General features: G+C 49.7%; 2 protein-coding genes across 3 annotated transcripts in view; one reads left to right on the top strand and one right to left on the bottom strand.

Moving 5' to 3' along the window:
- TRIP10 (thyroid hormone receptor interactor 10) overlaps nucleotides 1-22,821 on the top strand; it is a 550,254-nt gene that overhangs the window by 125,522 nt on the left and 401,911 nt on the right. The window lies entirely within an intron of this gene.
- Nucleotides 1-22,821, bottom strand: part of ACER1 (alkaline ceramidase 1) — a 48,059-nt gene that overhangs the window by 4,603 nt on the left and 20,635 nt on the right. The window contains exons 1-3 of one of the 2 annotated variants that reach the window (XM_050770758.1): nucleotides 17,261-19,561; nucleotides 2,079-2,193; nucleotides 1,843-1,984 (exon numbers count right to left, since the gene is read on the bottom strand). In XM_050770758.1, the coding sequence (XP_050626715.1) occupies nucleotides 1,843-1,984; nucleotides 2,079-2,193; nucleotides 17,261-17,353 (350 nt within the window). In that variant the 5' untranslated portion in view covers nucleotides 17,354-19,561. Of the gene's footprint in view, nucleotides 1-1,842; nucleotides 1,985-2,078; nucleotides 2,194-17,260; nucleotides 19,562-22,821 lie in introns of those variants that run through there. The other variant, XM_050770757.1, reaches the window with a different exon arrangement.

Genomic DNA, 22,821 nt, shown 5'->3' with positions numbered 1-22,821 from the left:
GGAGGGGGAGGGGGAGGAGGAGAAGAAGAAGGAGGAGGAGAAGGAGGGGAGGGGGAGAGGGAGGAGGAGGAGGAAGAAGCAGAAGGAGAAGGAAGGAAAAAGAAAAAGAAGGAGGAGGAGGAGAAGAAGAAGGAGGAGGAGGAGAAGGAGGTGGAAGGGGAGGGGGAGAAGAAGAAGAAGGAGGAGGAGAAGGAGGACGAGGGGGAGGAGGAGAAGGAGAAGAAGAAAAAGAAGAAGAAGAAAAAAAGAAGAAGAGGAGGAAGAAGGAGAAGGAGGAGAAGGAGGAGGAGGAGGAGGGGGAGGGGGAGGAGGAGAAGGAAAAGGAGGAGGAGAAGGAGGAGGAGGAGGGGGGGGGGGGGAGGAGGAGAAGAAAAAGGAGGAGGAGAAGGAGGAGGAGGAGGAGGGGGGGGGGAGGGGAGGAGGAGAAGAAAAAGGAGGAGAAGAGAAGGAGGAGGAGGAGGGGGAGGGGGAGGAGGAGAAGAAAAAGGAGGAGAAGAAGAAGAGGAGGAGGAGGGGGGGGGGAGGAGGAGGAGGAGGAGGAACGAAGGAGGGGAGGGGGGGGAGGAGGAGGAGAAGGAGGGGGAGGAGGAGAGGAGGAGGAGAGGAGAAGAGAAGAAGAAGAAGGAGGAGGAGGAGGAGGAAGAAGCAGAAGGAGGAGGAAGGAAGAAGAAAAAGAAGGAGGAGGAGGAGGAGAAGGAGGAGGAGGAGGAGGAGGGGGGGAGGAGGAGGAGGAGGAGAAGAAGAAGAAGGAGGAGGAGGAGGAGGAGGAGGGGGGGAGGGGGGGAGGAGGAGAAGAAGGAGGAGGAGAAGGAGGGAGAGGGGGGAGGAGGAGGAAGAAGAAGAAGAAGAAGGAGGAGGAGGAGGAGGGGGAGGAGGAGAAGAAGAAGGAGGAGGAGGAGAAGGAGGGAGAGGGGGAGGAGGAGAAGGAGAAGAAGAAGAAGAAGAGGAGGAGGAGGAGGAGGAGGAGGGGGAGGGGGAGGAGGAGAAGAAGGAGGAGGAGAGAAGGAGGGAGAGGGGGAGGAGGAGAGAAGAAGGAGGAGGAGAAGGAGGGAGAGGGGGAGGAGGAGAGGAGGAGGGAGAGGGGGAGGAGGAGAGAGGAGAAGAAGAAGAAGGAGGAGGAGGAGGAGGGGGGGGGAGGGGGAGGAGGAGAAGAAGAAGGAGGAGGAGGAGAAGGAGGGAGAGGGGGAGGAGGAGAAGGAGAAGAAGAAGAAGGAGGAGGAGGAGGAGGAGGAAGAAGCAGAAGGAGGAGGAAGGAAGAAGAAAAAGAAGAAGGAGGAGGAGGAGAAGGAGGGGGAGGGGGAGGAGGAGAAGAAGGAGGAGGAGAAGGAGGGAGAGGGGGAGGAGGAGAAGAAGGAGGAGGAGAAGGAGGGGGAGGAGGAAGAGGAGGAGAAGAAGAAGAGGAGGAGGAGGATTTCACAGAGGTCAAGTGTGGGTGTGGGGATCAATTAGATCAAGAGAGGGACCCAGGGGTCTAAGAAGATCAGATGAAAGATGCCAGGGGCCCAGGTGAGAGGCTCAGGGAGCAGTCCCTTGGGGCCAGGTAAGTGTAGACATGAGGTCCTGGAACTCCTATTGGATGCAACAGAGTCTGAAGAAAGTTCCAGGTTGTACAGGTAGGATCAGGGGAGGGATTCCAAAAAACCAGGTAAGCTCAGGAGTGGGGTCTCCAAAAGCCCACGTGAGTCAGGCAGGGTCAGGAGAGAACCCGAAGTGGTCAGGGGAGGAATTCCAAGGGCCCCAAAAGGGGTCAGGGGTGGGGACCCAGGGGACTCAGGTGAGCTCAGGTAGAGTCACCTGAAGACTCAGACCCCACCCAGTCCAGATGGCCAGCCCCTGACCCACCTGTTGCCCCCCAGGAAGGAGGGGAAGTAGCAGCGGGGCATCCATATGCTATAGCCACTGCCCAGGAGCCACAGGATGGCAATCTCATCCAGCAGCTGGCCCAGGAAGCTGAGCGTCATGTGGAAGTACATGGAGAACAGACCTGCAGCGACAAGGGCAGGCGGTCAGTGGGGTCTGCCACCTCCTGCACCCCCACTGCCTCCCGACTCTCACAGACCTGAACCACACCTCCCTACCTATGATCATGAAGAGGACCCAGAAAACGTAGATGTAGCGGGAGCGCTTCTGGGCATAGGGGTGCATCAGGAGCATCATCAGTGGCCCGAAGATGAAGAAGGGGATATTGGTGAACTGGAGCAGAGACAGTCATAGGGAGGAGCTTGTCAGATAGAGGAGGCGGAGGAGGCTGCCCTCTGTCCAGACCCTCAGTCACCAGCCAGTCGGTTACCTGCTGCATTTCAGGCAATTCATCAACCCAGGATTTGTCAATCACTCACCTGTCAACCTTTCAGCCGACCTCTTTTATTTATTTATTTTTTTTTAGATGGAGTCTTGCTATGTTACTCAGGCTGGAATGCAGTGGTGCCATCTCGGCTCACCGCAACCTCCACCTCCCAGGTTCAAGTGATTCTCCTGTCTCAGACTCCTGAGTAGCTGGGATTACAGGCACACGCCATCATGCCCAGCTAATTTTTTATATTTGTGGTAGAAACAGGGTTTCACCATGTTGGCCAGGCTGCTCTTGAACTCCTGACCTCAGGTGATCCACCTGCCTTGGCCTTCGCAAGGGATTACAGGTGTGAGCCACTGCACCTAGCCACTTTTCAGCTGATCTTGACCATCAGTTGGTCATCCACAGATCAATTTCTCAACCTGTTATTGGTTCATTCATTCATGCAATGAGTGTGGCAAAGACTATCCACTAAACTTCCATATATATTCTCCTTCTTCTCTTTTACTTTTTCTACTTATTTATTTTACAGGCAGGGTCTTGCTCTCTGCTGCCAGGCTGGAGTGCAGTGGTGCGATCACAGCTCATTGCAGCCTCAATCAGCTGAGCTCAGAGGATCCTCCTGCCTCAGCCTCCCAAGTAGCTGGGACTACAGATGCCCGCCACCCCACCTGGCTAATTTTCTTTTATTTTTTTTAAAGAAGGGGTCTCACTATGTCACCCAGGCTGGTTGCAAGCTCGCAGCCTCAAGCGATCCTCCCACCACAGCCTAAAGTGTTGAGATTACAGGTATGAACCACTGCACCCAGTCCCTTTTCCTGTAGAAATAGTATCTCCCAAGTTTCAGCTGGGCACACAGCTTACCCAATGAAAGACTACATTTCCCAGCCTTCACTGCAGCTCACTGTTGCCTTGTGACCTCCTCTGGCCAATGAGATAAGAATGTAAATGATATCTACTACTTCCAGGTCAGTCCTTTCAAAAACCACTTAAGGAAAGCTTGCCCCCTTTCCTCTTCCTGTGGACTGAAATGTGGACATGGGAGTCATGAGTTGACCTTGCCCTTGCAGACAAGGAAAGATGATGCAGTACCCTTTTGATAAACAGCATGAAGCAGAAATGATACTGTGTGACTTCTGAGGTTAGGTCATAAAAGGAACTGTGGCTTCCACCTTTCTCCATCTCATAGGACAAGACGTCAGGCCCTAGGCCACCATGCAAGAAGACTGGCTACCCTTGAAGCCACCATGCTAGAGAAACCATGTGTAGAGACTACACTGAGATGGAGGGAGATGCCAGAGGAGGGCCAGTGGTTCAATTCTTCCCCATACAGTCATCAGACACATGAGTGAATGAAACTTCAGGTGATGGCTGGACGTGGTGGCTCATGCCTGTAATCCCAGCACTTTGGGAGGTTGAGGCAGGTAGATCACCTGAGGTCAGGGGTTCGAGGCCAGCCCAAACAACATAGTGAAATGCTACAAAACAGTATGTGAATATATATATAATATGTGAATATATATTTCACAATAATGTTAAACAATACAAAAATTGGCCAGGTGCAGTGGATCACACCTGTAATCCTAGCACTTTGGGAGGCTGAGGCAGGCAGATCACTTGAGGTCAGGATTTTGAGACCAGCCCAGGCAACATGGTGAAATCCCATCTCTACTAAAATACAAAAAATTAGCTGGGTGTGGTGGTGGATGCATGTAATCCCAGCTACTGAGATTTGGGAGGCTGAGGTGGGAGAACTGCTTGAACTCAGGAGGTGGAAGTTGTAGTGAGCTGAGATCACACCATTGCACTCCAGACTGGGCAACAGACTGAGACTCCATCTCAAAAAAAAAAAAAAAAAGTCACAAGAACATTTGCACCAAAATTAAATGGCTCAAGACCCTGACGTGCTGACACCAGACTTCGACTCCCCACAAAGTCTCTCCCTGATATGTCTGAGCCACAGCAAGTCTCTCACATGACAAATACTTATATAGTATTGGTGGAAATGTAAATTGGTACAACCTCTATGGAAAACAATATGCAGAATTTTTTTGGTTTTTTTTTTTTTTTTTTTTTTTTTTTTTTGAGACAGAGTCTCCCTCTGTCACCCAGACTGGAGTCCAATGGCGTGATCTCGGCTCACTGCAAGCTCCGCCTCCTGGGTTCGCGCCCTTCTCCTGCCTTAGGCTCCCGAGTAGCTGGGACTACAGGTGCCCACCACCATACCCGGCTAATTTTTCTGTATTTTTAGTAGAGATGGGGTTTCACCGTGTTAGCCAGGATGGTCTCCTGACCTCGTGATCCGCCCACCTCGGCCTCCCAAAGTGCTGGGATTACAGGCATGAGCCACTGCGCCCAGCCCCAGTTATTCCTTTAGAGCAACACAAACTGAACTAAGACAGATATAGAAAGAAAACCAAGCGATTGATATGAAATGGACAACGTCAGTAAATAGATTACTACAACAATTCTGGACTGTAAGCCCTTCTTGTCAGTGGTCCAAGAACAGATGGGACAGGGCCATGCCAACGTCTCCATGGGCCTCTTCTCAGCCCGTGACCCTAGCTCAGTTACCTCCATTTGTGCTGATGCACACATACTCCCAAACAAACCCAATGTTCCCTCTGCCTCCAGCCAAATACCAGCCCTTGGGTATCAATGCATGCCTGAAGATACTGACCCAACCACTTTCCCAGATTCAAAAGCATCCATTAAAACATGTCTGGGCCTTCCATAAATAAAGTCTAAACTCTTAAACTTGCCTTATAAATTCCTTCCATAACTCATCTCCAACTTTTTCTGTTGTTGTTTTGTTTTTTGTTTGTTTGTTTTGTTTTTGTGTTTTTGTGTTCTTTTTTTTTGAGACAGAGTCTTGCTCTGTCACCCAGGCTGGAGTCCAGTGGTGTAATCTCAGCTCACTGTAACCTCCGCCTCCCAGGTTCAAGCAGTTCTCCTGCCTCAGCCTCCCGAGTAGCAGGGATTACAGGTGGTCGCCACCATGTCTGGTTAATTTTTGTATTTTTAGTAGAGGCGGGGTTTCACCATATTGCCCAGGCTGGTCTCGGACTCCTGAACAAAGTGGATCCACTCACCTCAGCCTCTAAAAATCTCCATTTAAAAAGTGTTCAAACTGGGCGTGGTGGCTCATGCCTGTAATCCCAGCACTTTAGGAGGCCAAGATGGGCTGATCACCTGAGGTCGGGAGTTCGAGACCAGCGTGGCCAACATGGAGAAACCCTGTCTCTACTAAAAATACACAATTAGCTGGGTGTGGTGGCACATGCCTGTAATCCCAGCTACTCGGGAGGCTGAGGCAGGAGAAATGCTTGAACATGGGAGGCAGGAGTTGCAGTGAGCTGAGATCACATGATTACATTCCAGCCTGTGTGACACAGTGAGACGCTGTCCCCCAAAAAATAAATAAAAAATAAAAAATAGGCCAGGCACGGTGGCTCACACCTGTAATTCCAGCACTTTGGGAGGCTGTGGCGGGCGGATCACGAGGTCAAGAGATCGAGACCATCTTGGCTAATACAGTGAAACCCCGTCTCTATTAAAAATGCAAAAAAAAAATTTTTTTTTAATTTAAAAAAAATTAGCTGGCTGTGGTGGCGGGCACCTGTAGTCCCAGTAGTCCCAGCTACTCGGGAGGCTGAGGCAGGAGAATGGCGTGAACCCGGGAGGCGGAGCTTGCAGTGAGCGGAGATTGTGCCACTGCACTAGAGCCTGGGCAACAGAGTGAGACTCCAGCTCAAAAAAAAAAAAGAGTTTAGATTTTATTTACTTGCCTGAGTAGCTGGGACTACAGGTGCCCGCCACCTCGCCTGGCTAATTTTTTGTATTTTTTTTAGTAGAGACGGGGTTTCACCGTGGTCTCGATCTCCTGACCTCGTGATTCGCCCGCCTCGGCCTCCCAAAGTGCTGGGATTACAGGCCTGAGCCACTGCGCCCAGCCAAAATCTAAACTCTTAGACGTGCCATATAAAATTATTTCTAAGTCATCTCTCCCCGACTCAAAAAAAAAAAAAAAAAAAAAAAAAAAACAAAGGTGGAAAGACTAGATGGGTGGTGGTGATTAAGAGGGCGCTCCCCCGCTGCCTGACCCTGTGACTAATGCCTCTTGGTTTCTCTTTGCTTGTATCAGTAAAAGCAGAGTATATCATCAATGGTACCTTGCAGGCTGATGCGGGGCATGCACAAGACAAGGCATTGCCCAGGATGTGATATGAGCTCAAAAAATAGCTGGGGTGGCCGGGCGCGGTGGCTCAAGCTTGTAATCCCAGCACTTTGGGAGACCGAGACGGGCGGATCATGAGGTCAGCAGATCGAGACCATCCTGGCTAACACAGTGAAACCCCGTCTCTACTAAAAAATACAAAAAACTAGCCGGGCGAGGTGGCAGGCGCCTGTAGTCCCAGCTACTCGGGAGGCTGAGGCAGGAGAATGGTGCAAACCCGGGAGGCGGAGCTTGCAGTGAGCTGAGATCTGACCATTGCACTCCAGTCCGGCGACAGCGCGAGACTCCGTCTCAAAAAAAAAAAAAATAGCTGGGGTTGCTGCTGTTGTTATTGTTGAGGGAGAAAATAATAACAACAGGCCTGTTATGGGTATCATTATTCCAAGTTTAGGGGCCAGCAGAGTCCAGCCAGGGATTATCAACAGTGCTCCCAAGCGCTCAGAAGGAGGACAGAGCTGTGGGTGGAGAAACTGACTAAAGGAGGGCCCCAACTGGCTCTGGAGTCTCTGAAAACATCAGAAACTGCCCGGATGCCAGGGCCTCCCTCCCTGTCCTCTGGGGCTCAGCCCCCACATTCCCTGCTTCTCACCCCACCCAGGCCCTGCCAGGCAGGGGAGACACCTGTCTGGGATCCCATCCGAAGCCAGCCCAGTCCTGAACTCTGGACACAAGTGAGCTGGACCTTCTGGGTCCCAGCTCCAGCAGGTGACATCACCTCCCTCCCTTCATTCATTCATTCATTCATTCATTCGTTCAAGCATCCCTTGAGTACCTACTATGTATGTGCTCAAGGACCATACCAGTGTCTGAAAACAAAGTCCCTGCATTCTCGGGGTGCATACGGTCAGGACAGCAGGACACGTCCTGTGCCTGATTTTCCGGCTCCTACTTCCAGAGGCTGCTATGAGGATTACAGAGTTAAGTGCCACGGGACCAGGGAGCTCTGTGTGTTTTGCCCCCTCCCCACCCTGTATCTAGAACAGTGTCTGGCACACAGTAGGTGCTCAATACATTTTTGTAGAAAAGAATGCACGTAAATAATACAAACGGGGCCAGGCGTAGTGGCTCATGCCTGTAATCCCAGCACTTCGGGAGGCTGAGATGGGCAAATCACTTGAGGTCAGGAGTTCAAGACCAGCCTGACCAACATGGAGAAACCCTGTCTTTACTAAAAATACAAAAATCAGCCAGGTGTGGTGGTGGACGCCTGCAGTCCCAGCTACTCAAGAGGCTGAAGCAGGAGAATTGCTTGAAAGTGGGGGCTGCAGTGAGCCGAGATCGCACCACTGCACTCCAGCCCCCGTGAGAGAGCGAGATTCTGTCCCAAAAAGAAAAAAGGAAGGAAAGAAAATGTGTTGAATACATCTCTAACATCTCCTCATTCTTTGTCCTCGTTACCAAAGCTCAAACTCTCTCCCACCACCCACACCTGGCCTCTGTCACCAGTTGGGGACAGCCACCTGAGTTCATTCCAAATGTGCCTGCTAATGTTGGAGGGATGAAGCGTGCACCGGCCATAGCACAAGACTTAATTGCATGAATTAAAATGCACATATCTCGCTCTGTCGCCTAGGCTGGAGTGCAGTGGCGTGATCTCGGCTCACCCACCACAACCTCTGCCTCCCGGGTTCAAGCAATTCTCCTGCCTTAGCCTTCTGAGTAGTAGCTGGGACTACAGGTGTGCGCCACCACACCTGGCTAATTTTTGTATTTTTAGTAGAGACGGGGTTTTGCTATATTGGCCGGGCTGGTCTCGAACTCCTGACCTCAGGTGATCCGCCTGCCTCGGCCTCCCAAAGTGCTGGGATTACAAGTGTGAGCCGCTGCACCATCCAAAATGCACACAATTAATTCCTAATCACCCAGTAATTAAGTGGTCTCACCCCGCACTGTAGTTAAGGGAGAGACTCTTAGGACCAGGCTCTTGGAGAAGCTGTAACTTTTGCACAACTGTAATTTGCATACTGTGTGGCTCTGGGAAATAAATATACCCTCTTCTGAGCCTTGATTTCCCCATCTGAAAAATGGGGAGCATAATTGTACTTACTTCATAGGATTTTATGAGGATTATAGTCGGTGCTAATTATTCAATGAAAGGAATAAATACGTAATAAAATTAATGAATGTTACTTTCACATCTCTGGGTGCTGTATTCACTTGTAATAATAATAGCTACAATGTATTCAGTGCTTAGGATGTGCCAAGAGCTGTGGGCTGTGGGTTTTTTTTAAAACATCCCTATTTTTAAAATCTAGACATAAATCACATACTATAAAATTCGCTCTTTTAAACTATGCAATTCAGTGGGTTTTAGTATATTCATAAGGCTTGCAACCATCACACTAGCTAATTCCAGAACATTTTCTTTTTCTTTCTTTTTTTTTTTTTTTTTTTTTTTTTTTTTTTTTTTTTTTGAGACCAAGTCTGGCTCTGTCACCCAGGCGGGAGTGCAGTGGCGTGATCTTGGCTCACTGCAGCCTCCGCCTCTTGGGTTCAAGTGATTCTCCTGCCTCAGCCACCTCAGGAGTTGGGACTACAGGTGCCCATCACCATGCTTGTTTGTTTGTTTGTATTTTTAGTAGAGATGGGGTTTTGCCATGTTGGCAAGACTGGTCTTGAACTCCTGTGCTCAAGTGATCCACCTGCCTCAGCCTCCCAAAGTGTTGGGATTACAGGTGTGAGCCACCGCATCCGGCCAAAATACATTTTTCAAAAAAAGAGGGTGAGAGGCTGGGCACAGTGGCTCACGCCTGGAATCCTAGCACTTTGGGAGGCCGAGGCGGGCGGATCATGAGGTCAGGAGATCGAGACCATCCTGGCTAACACGGTGAAACCCCATCTCTACTAAAAATACAAAAATGAGGTGGGCGTGGTGGTGTGCACCTGTAGTCCCAGCTACTCGGGAGGCTGAGGCAGGAAGATGGTGTGAACCTGGGAGGCGGAGCTTGCAGTGAGCCGAGATCGCACCACTGCATTCCAGCATGGGCGACAGAGCAAGACTCTGTCTCAAAGAAACAAAAACAAAAACAAAAAACAAGAAGAAATTAGCTAGCCATGGTGGCAGGTGCTGTAATCCCGTCTACTCAGGAGGCTAAGGCAGGAGAATGGCTTGAACCCAGGAGGCGGAGCTTGCAGTCAGTCAAGATCGCGCCACTGCACTCCAGCCTGGGCGACAAAGCCAGATTCCACCTCAAGACAACAAGAACAACAACAACAAAAACCTTTACATATGCTATTCCCTTTGCCCCCAAAGCCTTGAGCTGGGCATGGTGGCTCATGCCTGTAATCCCAGCTACTCCCAGGACTGAGGCAGGAGGATCACTGGAGCCCAAGAGTTCAAGGCTGCAGTAAGCTATGATCACACTGCTGTACTCCAGGCAGGGCAACAGAGCAAGACCCTATCACTAAAACAAACAAAATTCAAAGCCTTAGAGGACATCTACTCATTCTTTTTAGACTTGGTTTCAACGGTACTGTTTGTTTTCTGTTGTTGAGTCTGTTTTTGTTTTGTTTTGAGGCAGGGTCTGGTTCTGTCACTCAGGCTGGAGTGCAGTGGTGCAATCATAGCTCACTGCAGCCTTGCACTCCTGGGCTCAAGCAATCCTTCTGCCTCAGCCTCCAGAGTAGCTGGGACCACAAGTGTGAGCCACCATGCTCAGCGTTTTGGTTTTTTTTTAGAGACAGATTCTTACTCTGTCGCCCAGGCTGGAGTGCAGTGGCGCGATCTTGACTGACTGCAAGCTCCGCCTCCTGGGTTAACCTGCCATTCTCCTGCCTCAGCCTCCCAAGTAGCTGGGACCACAGGTGCCTGCCACCACACCCGGCTAATTTTTGTATTTTTTTTTTTTTTTTTTTTTTTGAGACGGAGTCTCGCTCTGTCGCCCAGGCTGGAGTACAGTGGCCGGATCTCAGCTCACTGCAAGCTCCGCCTCCCAGGTTCACGCCATTCTCCTGCCTCAGCCTCCCGAGTAGCTGGGACTACAGGCGCCCGCCACCTCGCCCGGCTAATTTTTTTGTATTTTTTAGTAGAGACGGGGTTTCACTGTGCTAGCCAGGATGGTCTCGATCTCCTGACCTCGTGATCCGCCCGTCTCGACCTCCCAAAGTGCTGGGATTACAGGCGTGAGACACTGCGCCCAGCCAATTTTTGTATTTTTAGTAGAGATGGGTTTCACCATGTTAGCCAGGATGGTCTCAATCTCCTGACCTCGTGATCCGCCCGCCTCGGCCTCCCAAAGTGCTGGGATTACAGGCGTGAGCCACCGTGCCCAGCCTTTTTATTATTATTATTATTATTAAATTTTTTGTAGTGATGGAGTCTCACTATATTGCTCAGGCTGGTCTGAAACTCCAGCCACACCCATTTATCATACAGCCACACCCAATTATTGTCATATAGCCACACCCATTTATTTATCTATTATCTATGGCTGGTTTTCAGCTACAGTGGCATAGTTGTGTAGTTGAGACAGAGTCTGGATGGCCCACAAAGCCAAAAATGTTGACCGGGTGCAGTGGCTCTTGGCTGTAATCCCAGCACTTTGGGAAGCCAAGAAGGGTGGATCACCTGAGGTCAGGAGTTCAAGACCAGCCTGAGCAACATGGTGAAACCCTGTCTCTACTAAAAATACCAAAGTTAGCCAGGCGTGGTGTCAGGTGCCTGTAGTTCCAGCTACTCGGGAGGCTGAGACAGGAAAATTGCTTAAACCAGGGAGACGGAGGTTGCAATGAACCAAGATAGAGATGGCACCACTGCACTCCAGCCTGGGCAACAGAGTGAGACTCTGTCTCAAAAGAAAAGCCAAAAATATTTACTAGCTAGCCCTGTACAGAAAAGGTTGGCACTGGGTGCAGTGGCTCATGTCTGTAATCCTATCACTTTGGGAAATGAAGGCACAAGGATTACTTGAGCCCAGCCTGGGCAGCATAGCAAGACCCCATCTCTATACAAAACAGTTTTTTTTAGACAGGGTCTCACTCCGTCACACAGGCTGCAGTGCAGTGGCACCATCGCCACTCACTGTGACCTCCACTTCCCAGGTTCAAGCAATTCTCCTGCCTCAGTCTTCCGAGTAGCTGGGACTACGGATGCGTGCCACCATGCCCAGTTAATTTTTTTTTTTTTTTTATAGAAATGGGGTTTCATCATGTTGTACAGGCTGGTCTTGAACTCCTGAGCTCAAGTGATTGAACCACCTCGGCCTTCCAAAGTGCTGGGATTACATGTGTGAGCCACTGTACCCAGCACCCATCTGTATAAAAATTTAAAAATTAGCTGTGTTTGGTGGCACGCACCTGTGGTTCCAGCTACTTTGAAGGCTGAGGCAGGAGGATCACTTAAGCCCAGGAGGTCAAGGCTGCAGTCAGCTATGATGGCACCACTGCATTCCAGGCTGGGCAATAGAGTGAGACAGTGTCTCTAAAAACAGTAAAATAAAAATAAAATAAAATAAACATGAAAAGAAAAATTTTGCCACCCACCCGACCCTTTTGAACTGTATGATTTATTAGCTATAGGTTTGGGATACTCAGAAGTGTTTTGGAGGAGAAGGTCTTGGGAAAGCCCTTTCTCACATAACTCTGATTCTATTCCTCATCCCCTGACCTGTTTGGATAGAGGCTTTTTTATTAGAATAGAATAGAATAGAATAGAATAGAATAGAATAGAATAGAATAGAATAGAATAGAATAGATCCGGGTGTGTTTGTACCAGGGAAAGGTAAGTCTCGTTTTGTGCAACTTTTGTTTCTGTATGATACACATCTGGAAAGGCAGGTATGGGATGATGATGATGTAAAATCTCTTTCCTAATAGGTGTCATGATCAGAGGAGTTTGACACCTGCAACCTTACCAGGTAGCTACAGGTGGCTCAATTTATTTTATTTGGGGACAGGCTACAGGAGAATCCAGTGGAGGACAATTTCGCATGCAATAAGAACACACAGCTATACTCGGGCTCAGCACACACCTGAATCAGCCCTTTCTAGGTGCCTTTTATTTTTTAGAGACAGGATCTCACTCTGTTGCCCAGGCTGGAATACGGTGATGCAATAACAGAGTACTGCAGCTTCAAACTCCTGGACTCAAGCAATCCTCCTGCCTCAGCCTACCAGATAGTTTTTATTTTATTTTTAATTTTTTAATTTGTAATTTTTGGCTGGGTGCGGTGGCTCACGCCTCTAATCCCAGCACTTTGGGAGGCCGAGACGGGTGGATCACGAGGTCAGGAGATTGAGACCATCCTGGATAACGCGGTGAAACCCCGTCTCTACTAAAAGCACAAAACAATTAGGCAGGCGTGGTGGCGGGCGCCTGTAGTCCCAGCTACTTGGGAGGCTGTGGCAGGAGAATGGCGTGAACTTGGGAAGCGGAGCTTGCAGTGAGCTGAGATCAGGCCACACCTGCCTGGTTGAGCAAGACTCCATCTCAAAAAACAAAAACAAAAAAAAATTTTTTTATTTTTTTATTTTTTTTTATTTTTTTATTTTTATTTTTATTTTTTTTTTTTTTGAGACGGAGTCTCGCTCTGTCACCCAGGCTCCGCCTCCCGGATTCCCGCCATTCTCCTGCCTCAGCCTCCCGAGTAGCTGGGACTACAGGTGCCCACCACCTCGCCCAGCTAGTTTTTTTTTGTATTTTTTAGTAGAGACGGGGTTTCACCGTGTTAGCCAGGATGGTCTCGATCTCCTGACCTCGTGATCCGCCCGTCTCAGCCTCCCAAAGTGCTGGGATTACAGGCTTGAGCCACCGCGCCCGGCCAAAAAATGTTTTTTAATTTTTAATTTTTTGAGATGGAGTCTTGCTCTGTCACCCAGGCTGGAGTGTAATGCTGTGATCTCAGCTCACTGCAACCACCACCTCCCAGATTCAAGTGATTCTCGTGCCTAAACCTCCCCAGTAGCAGGGATTATAGGCATGCGCCACCATGCCCAGCTAATTTTTGTATTTTTAGTAGAGATGGGGTTTCACCATGTTGACCAGGCTGGTCTCAAACTCCTGACTTCAAGTGATATACCCGCCTTGACCTCCGAAAGTGCTGGGATTACAGGCATGAGCCAGCGATGCCCAGCCCACAGCTAGTTTTTAAATTTTGTGTAGGGACCGGATCTTGCTATGTTGCCCAGGGTAGTCTTTTTTTTTTTTTTTTTTTTTTTTTTTTTTTTTTTGAGACGGAGTCTTGCTCTGTCGCCCAGGCTGGAGTGCAGTGACCAGATCTCAGTTCACTGCAAGCTCCGCCCCCGGGTTCACGCCATTCTCCTGCCTCAGCCTCCCGAGTAGCTGGGACCACAGGCGCCCGCCACCTCACCCGGCTAGTTTTTTGTATTTTTTAGTAGAGACGGGGTTTCACCTTGTTAGCCAGGATGGTCTCGATCTCCTGACCTCGTGATCCACCTGTCTTGGCCTCCCAAAGTGCTGGGATTACAGGCTTGAGCCACCGCGCCTGGCTGCCCAGGGTAGTCTTGAACTTCTGGCCTCAAGTGATCCTCCTGTCCTGACCTTCCAAAGTACTAGGATTAAAGGTGAGAGCCACCACAGCCGGCCTACCAGTGCCTTCTGCAGGGGGTCTCATCTGGAGGTGGGATGAAAAGAGAACACTGTACCGCGGTGGATGCTGGGGACTCCAGAGAGAAGAGCTCTAGAGCCCTTACCCATCATCTCAGCCTCCGAGGACCAATCATTCAGCTCCCTCCCACGTTACAGGTGGAACTACTGACGACCGGAAACCATATCTCTGGCCAAGGAAGAGAAAGAATCAGTGAGACCATGAGGATCCCGGAGTCTCATAATCCCACTTCCCAGATATGGGAAACCCCGGGGTCAAAGGTAACAGGATCAGAGCAACCTGAGCATCCTGGAACTAAGCCTCCTACCCTCCTCCCAAAAAAGTCTCCTGGACTCACCAAGTTTTAAGTCCTGGCTCTAATAACCAGGGTGACCCTGAGCACAGCCTTCAAACTCCTTGAACACCTGTTTCATCACCCGGAAAATGGGAAGAAGTCTATATCATATAGATTGCGTCTAACTCCCAATGTCACTGTGCACATTAAAGGAGGTGTTTCATGTAAAATGTTTAGGGCCATGCCTGGTACACAGCAAGCACTCTTTTTTTTTTTTTTTTTTTTTTTGAGATGAAGTCTCACTCTGTCACCAGGCTGGAGTGCAGTGATGCAATCTTGGCTCACTGCAAGCTCCGCCTCCTTGGTTCAAGTGATTCTCCTGCCTCAGCCTCCTGAGTAGCTGGGACTACAGGCACCCGGTACCACGCCTGGCTAATTTTTTGTATTTTTAGTACAGACGGCGTTTCACCATGTTGTCCAGGATGGTCTTGATTTCTTGACCTCATGATCCACTCCCCTCGGCCTCCCAAAGTGCTGGGATTACAGGTGTGAGCAATTGCACCCGGCCAGCAAGCACTCTTTTGCTCACCGAGCAGGGGCTATGTGCAGGGCATAGAACTAAGCACTACGAGGCCGGGCATGGTGGCTCATGCCTGTAATCCCAGCACTTTGGGCGGCTGAGGTGGGCGGATCACCTGAGGTTGGGAGCTCGAGACCAGCCTGGCCAACATGGCAAAACCCTGTCTCTACTAAAAATACAAAAATTAGCCAGGCGTGGTGGTGGGCACCTGTAATCCCAGGTTGGAGTGCAGTGACGCAATCTTGGCTCACTGCAAGCTCCGCCTCCCGCTCACTGCAAGCTCCGCCTCCCGGGTTCAAGTGATTCTCCTGCCTCAGCCTCCTGAGTAGCTGGGACTACAGGCACCTGCCACCATGCCCGGCTAATTTTTGTATTTTTAGTAGAGACGGGGTTTCACCATGTTGGCCAGGCTGGTCTCAAACTCCTGACCTCAGGTGATCAGCCTGCCTCAGCCTCCCAAAGTGCTGGGATTACAGGCATGAGCCACCGTGCCTGGCCTTTTCCTTTTTTTTTTTTTTTTTTTGAGATGGAGTCTCGCTCTGTCGCCCGGGTTGGAGTGCAGTGGCCGGATCTCAGCTCACTGCAAGCTCCGCCTCCTGGGTTCACGCCATTCTCCTGCCTCAGCCTCCCGAGTAGCTGGGACTACAGGCGCCCGCCACCTCGCCCGGCTAGTTTTTTGTATTTTTTTAGTAGAGACGGGGTTTCACCGTATTAGCCAGGATGGTCTTGATCTCCTGACCTCGTCATCCGCCCGTCTCGGCCTCCCAGAGTGCTGGGATTACAGGCTTGAGCCACCGCGCCCGGCCTTTTTTTTTTTTTTTTTTTTTGAGACAGGGTCTCCCTCTGTCGCCCAGACTGGAGTGCAGCAGTATGACCTCAGCTCACTGCAGCCTCCACTTCTTGGGTTCAAGAAATCCTCCCACCTCAGCCTCCCAAGTAGCTGGAACTACAAGCACATACCACCACTCCCAGCTAATTTTTTTTTTTTTTTTTTTTTTTTTTGAGACGGAGTCTTTGCTCTGTCACCCAGGCTGGGGTGCAGTGGCGCGAACTCGGCTCACTACAAGCTCCGCCTCCTGGGTTTACGCCATTCTCCAACCTCAGCCTCCCAAGTAGCTGGGACTACAGGCGCCCGCCACCTCGCCCGGCTAGTTTTTTTTGTACTTTTAGTAGAGACGGGGTTTCACCGTGTTAGCCAGGATGGTCTCGATCTCCTGACCTTGTGATCCGCCCGTCTCGGCCTCCCAAAGTGCTGGGATTACAGGCGTGAGCCACCGCGCCCGGCCCTAATTTTTAAGAACTTTTTGTAGAGACACAGTCTTGTTATGTTGCCCAGGCTCGTCTGGAACTCCTGGGCTCAAGCGATCCTCCTGCCTCAGCCTTCCAAATTGCTGGGGTTACAGGCATGAGCCATGGCGGTAGGTACATCCATGATTTTTTAGCACTTCCCGTGTGGTGTTTTAACAGGGAAAAAGAAGACCACCGAGAATGCCCAGAACTGAGGGGTTTCCTAGGAGGTGGGATTTTTTTTTTTTCTTTGTGAGACAGAGTCTCACTCTTTCACCCAGGCTGGAGTACAGTGGCACAATCTCAGCTCACCGCAACCTCTGCCTCCTGGGTTTAAGCGATTCTCATGCCTTAGCCTCCTGAGTAGCTTGGACTACAGATGCCTGACACCGTACCCAGCTAATTTTTTATTTTAGTAGAGATGGGCTTTCACCACGTTGCCCAGGGTGATCTCGAACTCCTGAGCTCAGGCAATCCACCCACCTTGGCCTCCCAAAGTGCTAGGATTACAGACGTGTGCCACTGCGCCCAGCCAAGAGGTAGAACTTTTTAAATACAGAAACCAGGATAGTCCCGGGCACACCGGGACAAGTTGATCAGAGGGTACAGCTACAAACAAGACAGACACAGTCACCTCTTCCAGGAAACCTTTCCTGATTGGCCCATTCCCTCTGGCTCAAGGGCGCCCTCTGCTTCCCCTAACCACAGCTGCCTCTTTGCCCCCCAAGAAGATACCATCCCTCCCGGTTGCAAATGCCTGCAGTCACATCAGCGTCAGCTTAGGCAAGACAGAAACCAGCTCTTTTCCTGGCCACCGATGTGTCTCTAAAACCTACCACAGAGCCTGGCATCAAGTAAAGACGAGTAAATGAATGAAAGCTGGGACTCTTTGGCTAACAGATGAGAAAACTAGGGCTCAGACAGGGGAACCACTCCAGCAAGATTCCCCAGTAAGGATGTATGGGGAGGAACCGGGACTCGAACCGGCAACTGGAGAGAGTCCTTCACACACCCGCGCACTCACCGTGTTGTAGAACTCAGCCACCAGCTCCGAGTACTGGAAGTTGCTCTCACACCAGTCCACCTCGGAGCTCTGATAGGCGAAGATGCTAGGCATCTTGTCTCAGTGGCCACCGCCAGCCGGCTGTGCCCGGCAGAGAGGAGAAGGCAAGTTTGGGAAGGCCGGGCCCTGGTGAGGCGGGGAGAGGACAGCCCGGTGCCCCGCGGCAGGCAGACTGAGAGGAAAAACCTGCTGGGCCGCTCCCCAGTTGCACCAGGGCAGCCTGGCTGTGCAGTGAGAGCAGCCCTGGGCATAAGCCATGGCGCTAGCACTGTCCAGGCAGGGCAGGGGGCAGGAGTACGCAGGGAAGAGGCCTCCCATCCAGACTCCCCAGGAATAGGAATTGGGGTGGGGGGCAGTGGAGGGAACTGTTTTTATCTTTTATGTACTTATTTATTTATTAGAGTTAGGGTCTTGCTCTGTTGCTCAGGCTGGAGTACAGTGGCATCATCATAGCTCACCACAGCCTCAAACTCCTGGGCTCAAACAATACTCCTGCCTCAGCCTCCTACGTAGCCAGGACTACAGGCACATGCTGCGACCATGCCTGGCTAATTTTTTTGTTTGTTTGTTTTATTTCGTTTTGTTTTTGTTTTTGTTTTGAGATGGTGTCTCACTCTGTTGCCCAGGCTGGAGTGCAATGGCGCAGTCTCCCAGCTCACTGCAACCTCCGCCTCCCGGGTTCAAGCAATTTTACTGCCTCAGCCTCCCAAGTAACTGGGATGACAGGCACCCACCACCACACCCAGCTAATTTTTGTATTTTTAGTAGAGGCAGGATTTCACCATGTTGCCTAGGCTGGTCTCCAACTACTGACCTCAAGCAATCCGCCTGCCTCAGCCTCCCACAGTGCGAGGATTACAAGCGTGAGCCACCACATCTGTACTATTTTTTATATACTTATTTGTTAGAGTCAGGGTCTTGCTCTGTCAGCCAGGCTGGAGTGCAGTAGCACAGTCATAGCTCACCGCAACCTCAAACAACTGGGCTCCAGCAACGTTCCTGCTTTAGCCTCCCAAGCAGCTGGGACCACAGGCACAGTCTGCCACCATGCCTAGCTAATTTTTTATTTTTTTTATTTTATATTTTGTAAAGTCGTGATCTTGCCATGTTGCCAAGGCTGGTCTCGAACTCCTGGGCTCAAGTGATCCTCACGCCTCAGCCTCCCAAGATGCTGGGATTGAAGGGAGGGGACTGTTTTTAGAACTGTCATTCAAAAATAATAACGTAGAGTCCATTGAGATGAGTAGCATGGCTATCCCAAGTTTACAGACGAGTAAACAGAGACACGGAGCACAGTCATTTGAGAGGGCACACAGATGGTAACCCTAGGCTGGCTCTGAACTCAGGTTTTACTGCCCTGGCACCATCCAAAGCCACACGTTGCTGCTGCCTAGGTTGGGGCAGCAGCTGGACACCTACCCCAGTGGGCTCAGCTCAGCTCCCCTGAAATCCTTGTCTCTGTAACCTTGACATTCATTTCGCCTTTAAGGACCTCTGTCTTCCTGTTTCGGCTAGGGAAAGTTGGGCTGGATTGAGGCCCCCAACTCTTAGAGTGAAGACCTCATCTGCTCAGAATGTCCCATCTTCCACCAGAAGCCACTTCAAAGCCTCTGTGAGGAGAGGAAACCTTTGGGGTTTCAGGTCTAGGATCCGCAGTCCTGGCTTCCAAGGGTTGCGGAAAGCTCTGAGTGACATAGGCTTGGGTTTGAATGCTGAGTTCCTCTACTTGCCTTTTTTTTTTTTTTTTTTTAAATTGAGATGGAGTCTGGCTCTGTCACACAGGCTGGAGTGCAGTGGCACAATCTCAGCTCGCTGCAATCTCCGCCTCCTGGGTTCAAGCGATTCTCCTACCTCAGCCTCCCAAGTAGCTGGGATGACAGGCACCCGCCACCACATATAGCTAATTTTTTTGTATTTTAGTAGAGATAGGATTTCACCATGTTGGTCAAGCTGGTCTCAAACTCCTGACCTCAGGTCATCTGCCCACCTCAGCCTCCCAAAGTGCTGGGATTATATACGCATGACCCAACTCACCTGGCCTGAGTTCCTCTGCTTTAAGCTGTGTGACCTTGGGCGAGTGAATTTACCTCTCTGATCCTCTTTTTGCTCACCTGTCATACGGAGAGGATGGTGACAGAACCAACCTCAACAAAGGAAGACGGAGATAAAGCATGTCAAAGGCTTAGCCCACTGCCTATGTCAGAGTAGGCGCTCGATGGATGGTAGTGAGTTTTCTTACTGAAGCTGGCCTTGAACTTTAAGTCAACTTTGTGGGAATAATAACAATTATTATTATTATAATTAAAAGAGCCTGGCCTTAGCAAGCAGTTAGCAAAAGTGTGAATAACAATACTATTATGTAATTACTTATTATATAATAGCAATATTATATCAAAATATAAAATTACCATATTAAAAATATTTTATATATTAAATATTTTAGTGTATTATTTTTAATATAATAATGTTATATAATAATTAATTAACATATAATTTAATAACTAATTAATTATATTACTTATTATTTTTCTTTAAGTGCTTGATGTTCAGTATCATCTCATTTAATGTTCTTTTTTTTTTTTTTGAAATGGATTCTAGCTCTGTCGCCCAGGCTGGAGTGTAGTGGCACGATCTCCGCTCACTGCAAGCTCTGCCTCCCGGGTTCACGCCATTCCCCTGCCTCAGCCTCAGCCTCCCGAGTAGCTGGGACTACAGGCACCCGCCACCACACTCGGCTAACTTTTGTATTTTATTAGAGATGGGGTTTCACCATATTGACCAGGCTGACCTCGAACTCCTGACCTTGTGATCTGTTTCAACTTCCCAAAGTGCTGGGATTACAAGCGTGAGCCACCTTGCCCAGCCTTCATTTAATGTTCTTAACAATCCTACCCCAGACGTGGTGGCTCACGCCTGTAATCCCAGCACTTTGGGAGGCTGAGGTGGGTGGATCATGAGGTCAGGAGATCCAGACCATCCTGGCTAACACGGTGAAACCCCGTCTCTACTAAAAATACAAAAAATTAGCTGGGCATGTTGGCGGGTGCCTGTAGTCCCAGCTACTTGGGAGGCTGAGACAGGAGAATGGCATGAGCCCGGGAGAAGGAGCTTGCAGTGAGCCGAAATCGTGTCACTGCACTCCAGCCTGGGTGACAGAGCAAGACTCTGTCTCAAAAAAAAAAAAAAAAAAAAAAAAAAAATCCTAAGCGCCAGGAACTATTGTTATCCCTTTTCTTTTTTCTTTCTTTCTTTCTTTCTTTTTTTTTTTTTTTTTTTTTTTTTTTTGAGACAGAGTTTTGCTCTTGTGGCCCAGGCTGGTGTGCAATGGCATGATCTCAGTGCACTGCAACCTCCGCCTCCCGGGTTCAAGCAATTCCCCTGCCTCAGCTTCCCGAGTAGCTGGATTTACAGGCACCCACCAGCACGTCCGGCCAATTTTTGTATTTTTAGTAGAGACGGGGTTTCACCATGTTGGCCAGGCTGGTCTCGAACTCCACCCGTCTCGGCTTCCTAAAGTGATGGGATTACAGGCGTGAGCCACTGCACCTGGCCTCTTTTTCTCTTTTGAGACAGGGTCTTGCTCTGTTGCCCAGGCTGGAGTGCAGTGGTGCAATCATAGTTCACTGCAGCCTTGAAATCCTGAGCTCATGCGATCCTATCTCTTGCTAGTAATCACTAGCAAGGAAACTAAAGCCCAGAGAAGTTAGGGAACTTACCATAAATCACACAATTAGGAAATGATAGAGACAGGCAAGCCACACCACCTGTCTGACGCCTCAGTTTCCTCACCTGTAAGGTGGTGAAAATAATGATGGTACTGCCCTCTCGGGCCTGTTGTGAAGATTTAGTGAGCTGACACGATGTTTCCATAGAAAGATAAACTGTGGGCCGGGCGCGGTGGCTCACGCCTGTAATCCCAGCACTTTAGGAAGCCAAGGCGGGCGGATCACGAGGTCAGGAGATCGAGACCATCCTGGCTAACACAGTGAAACCCCATCTCTACTAAAAATATAAAAAATTAGCCAGGCGTGGTGGCGGGTGCCTGTAGTCCCAGCTACTCAGGAGGCTGAGGCAGGAAAATCGCTTGAACCTGGGAGGCGGAGGTTGTAGTGAGCCGAGATCATGCCACTGCACTTCAGCCCGGGTGACAGAGCGAGGCTCTGACTCAAGAAAGAAGAAAAGAACAGAACAGACAAAGAAAAAGAAAGAAAGATAAATTGTGGTGCTATGTTGCCCTGCATTCCAATCACTGAACTGGGCCAGGCGCGGTGGCTCATGCCTGTAATCCCAGCACTCTGGGAGGCTGAGACAGGTGGATCACTTGAGGTCAGGAGTTCAAGACTAGCCTGGACAACTTGGTGAAACGCCGTCTCTACTAAAAATACAAAAATTAGCCTGGTGTCGTGGCACACACCTATAATCTCAGCTACTCAGGAGGCTGAGGCAGGAGAATTGCTTAAACCCAGAAAGCGGAGGTTGCAGTGAGCCAAGACTGTACCACTGCACTCCAGCCTGGGTGACAGAGCGAGACTCCCTCTCAAAAAAAAAAAGAATAATAATAATAGTAATACTAATAATAATAATGGCCGGGCGCGGTGGCTCAAGCCTGTAATCCCAGCACTTTGGGAGGCCGAGACGGGTGGATCACGAGGTCAAGAGATCGAGACCATCCTGACTAACACGGTGAAACCCCGTCTCTACTAAAAAATACAAAAAACTAGCCGGGCACGGTGGCGGGCGCCTGTAGTCCCAGCTACTCGGGAGGCTGAGGCAGGAGAATGGCGTGAACCCGGGAGGCGGAGCTTGCAGTGAGCCGAGATCGCACCACTGCACACCAGCCTGGGCGACAGAGCGAGACTCCATCTCGAGAAAAAAAAAAAAATTGTGGTTGTGTTTGCACAAATCTATACATGTGATAGTATTGCATAGATTTGCTCCCATTTTTCTGAGAATATGAAAAGAAAATTGCCTAACACATGAATGCATGGGAAAAGCTGTTGAAATCTGAATATGGCCTATAGGTCATATTTATGTCACCGTTCTGGTTGTGAAATTGTATAGTCATAAAAGAGGTACCACTGGGAGAAACTTAGTGAAGGTTACCTGGGATTGTTCTATACTATTATTGCAGGTTCCTGAAAGTTTATAATTATTCCAATTTTTTAAAATGTTTTTGATAGACGGTCTCACTCTGTTGCCAGGCTTGAGTACAGTGGTGCAATCACAGGCCACCGCAGCTTCAAACTCCTGGGCTCAAGTGATCCTCACACCTTCGCCTCCCAAGTAGCTGGGACTACAGGCCAGGCAAATGTTTTCTATTTTTTTGTAGAGACGGGTTCTCACTATGTCTCCCAGGCTGGTCTCTAATTCCTGAGCTCAAGCGATCCTTCCACCTCAGCCTTCCAAACTGCTAGGATTACATGTATGAGCCACTGCACCTGGCCTAAAAATCTTTTTTTTTTTTTCTTTTGTTAAGACCGAGTCTCTCCCTGTCCCCCAGGCTGGAGTGCAATGGCGCAATC

The sequence above is a fragment of the Macaca thibetana genome, chromosome 19 (assembly GCF_024542745.1).
Source record: "Macaca thibetana thibetana isolate TM-01 chromosome 19, ASM2454274v1, whole genome shotgun sequence".
NCBI classification, from domain to species: Eukaryota; Metazoa; Chordata; class Mammalia; order Primates; family Cercopithecidae; genus Macaca; species Macaca thibetana.
Note: the sequence above shows the minus strand (reverse complement) of the source record. Positions and strands in the feature narration are given on the sequence as shown.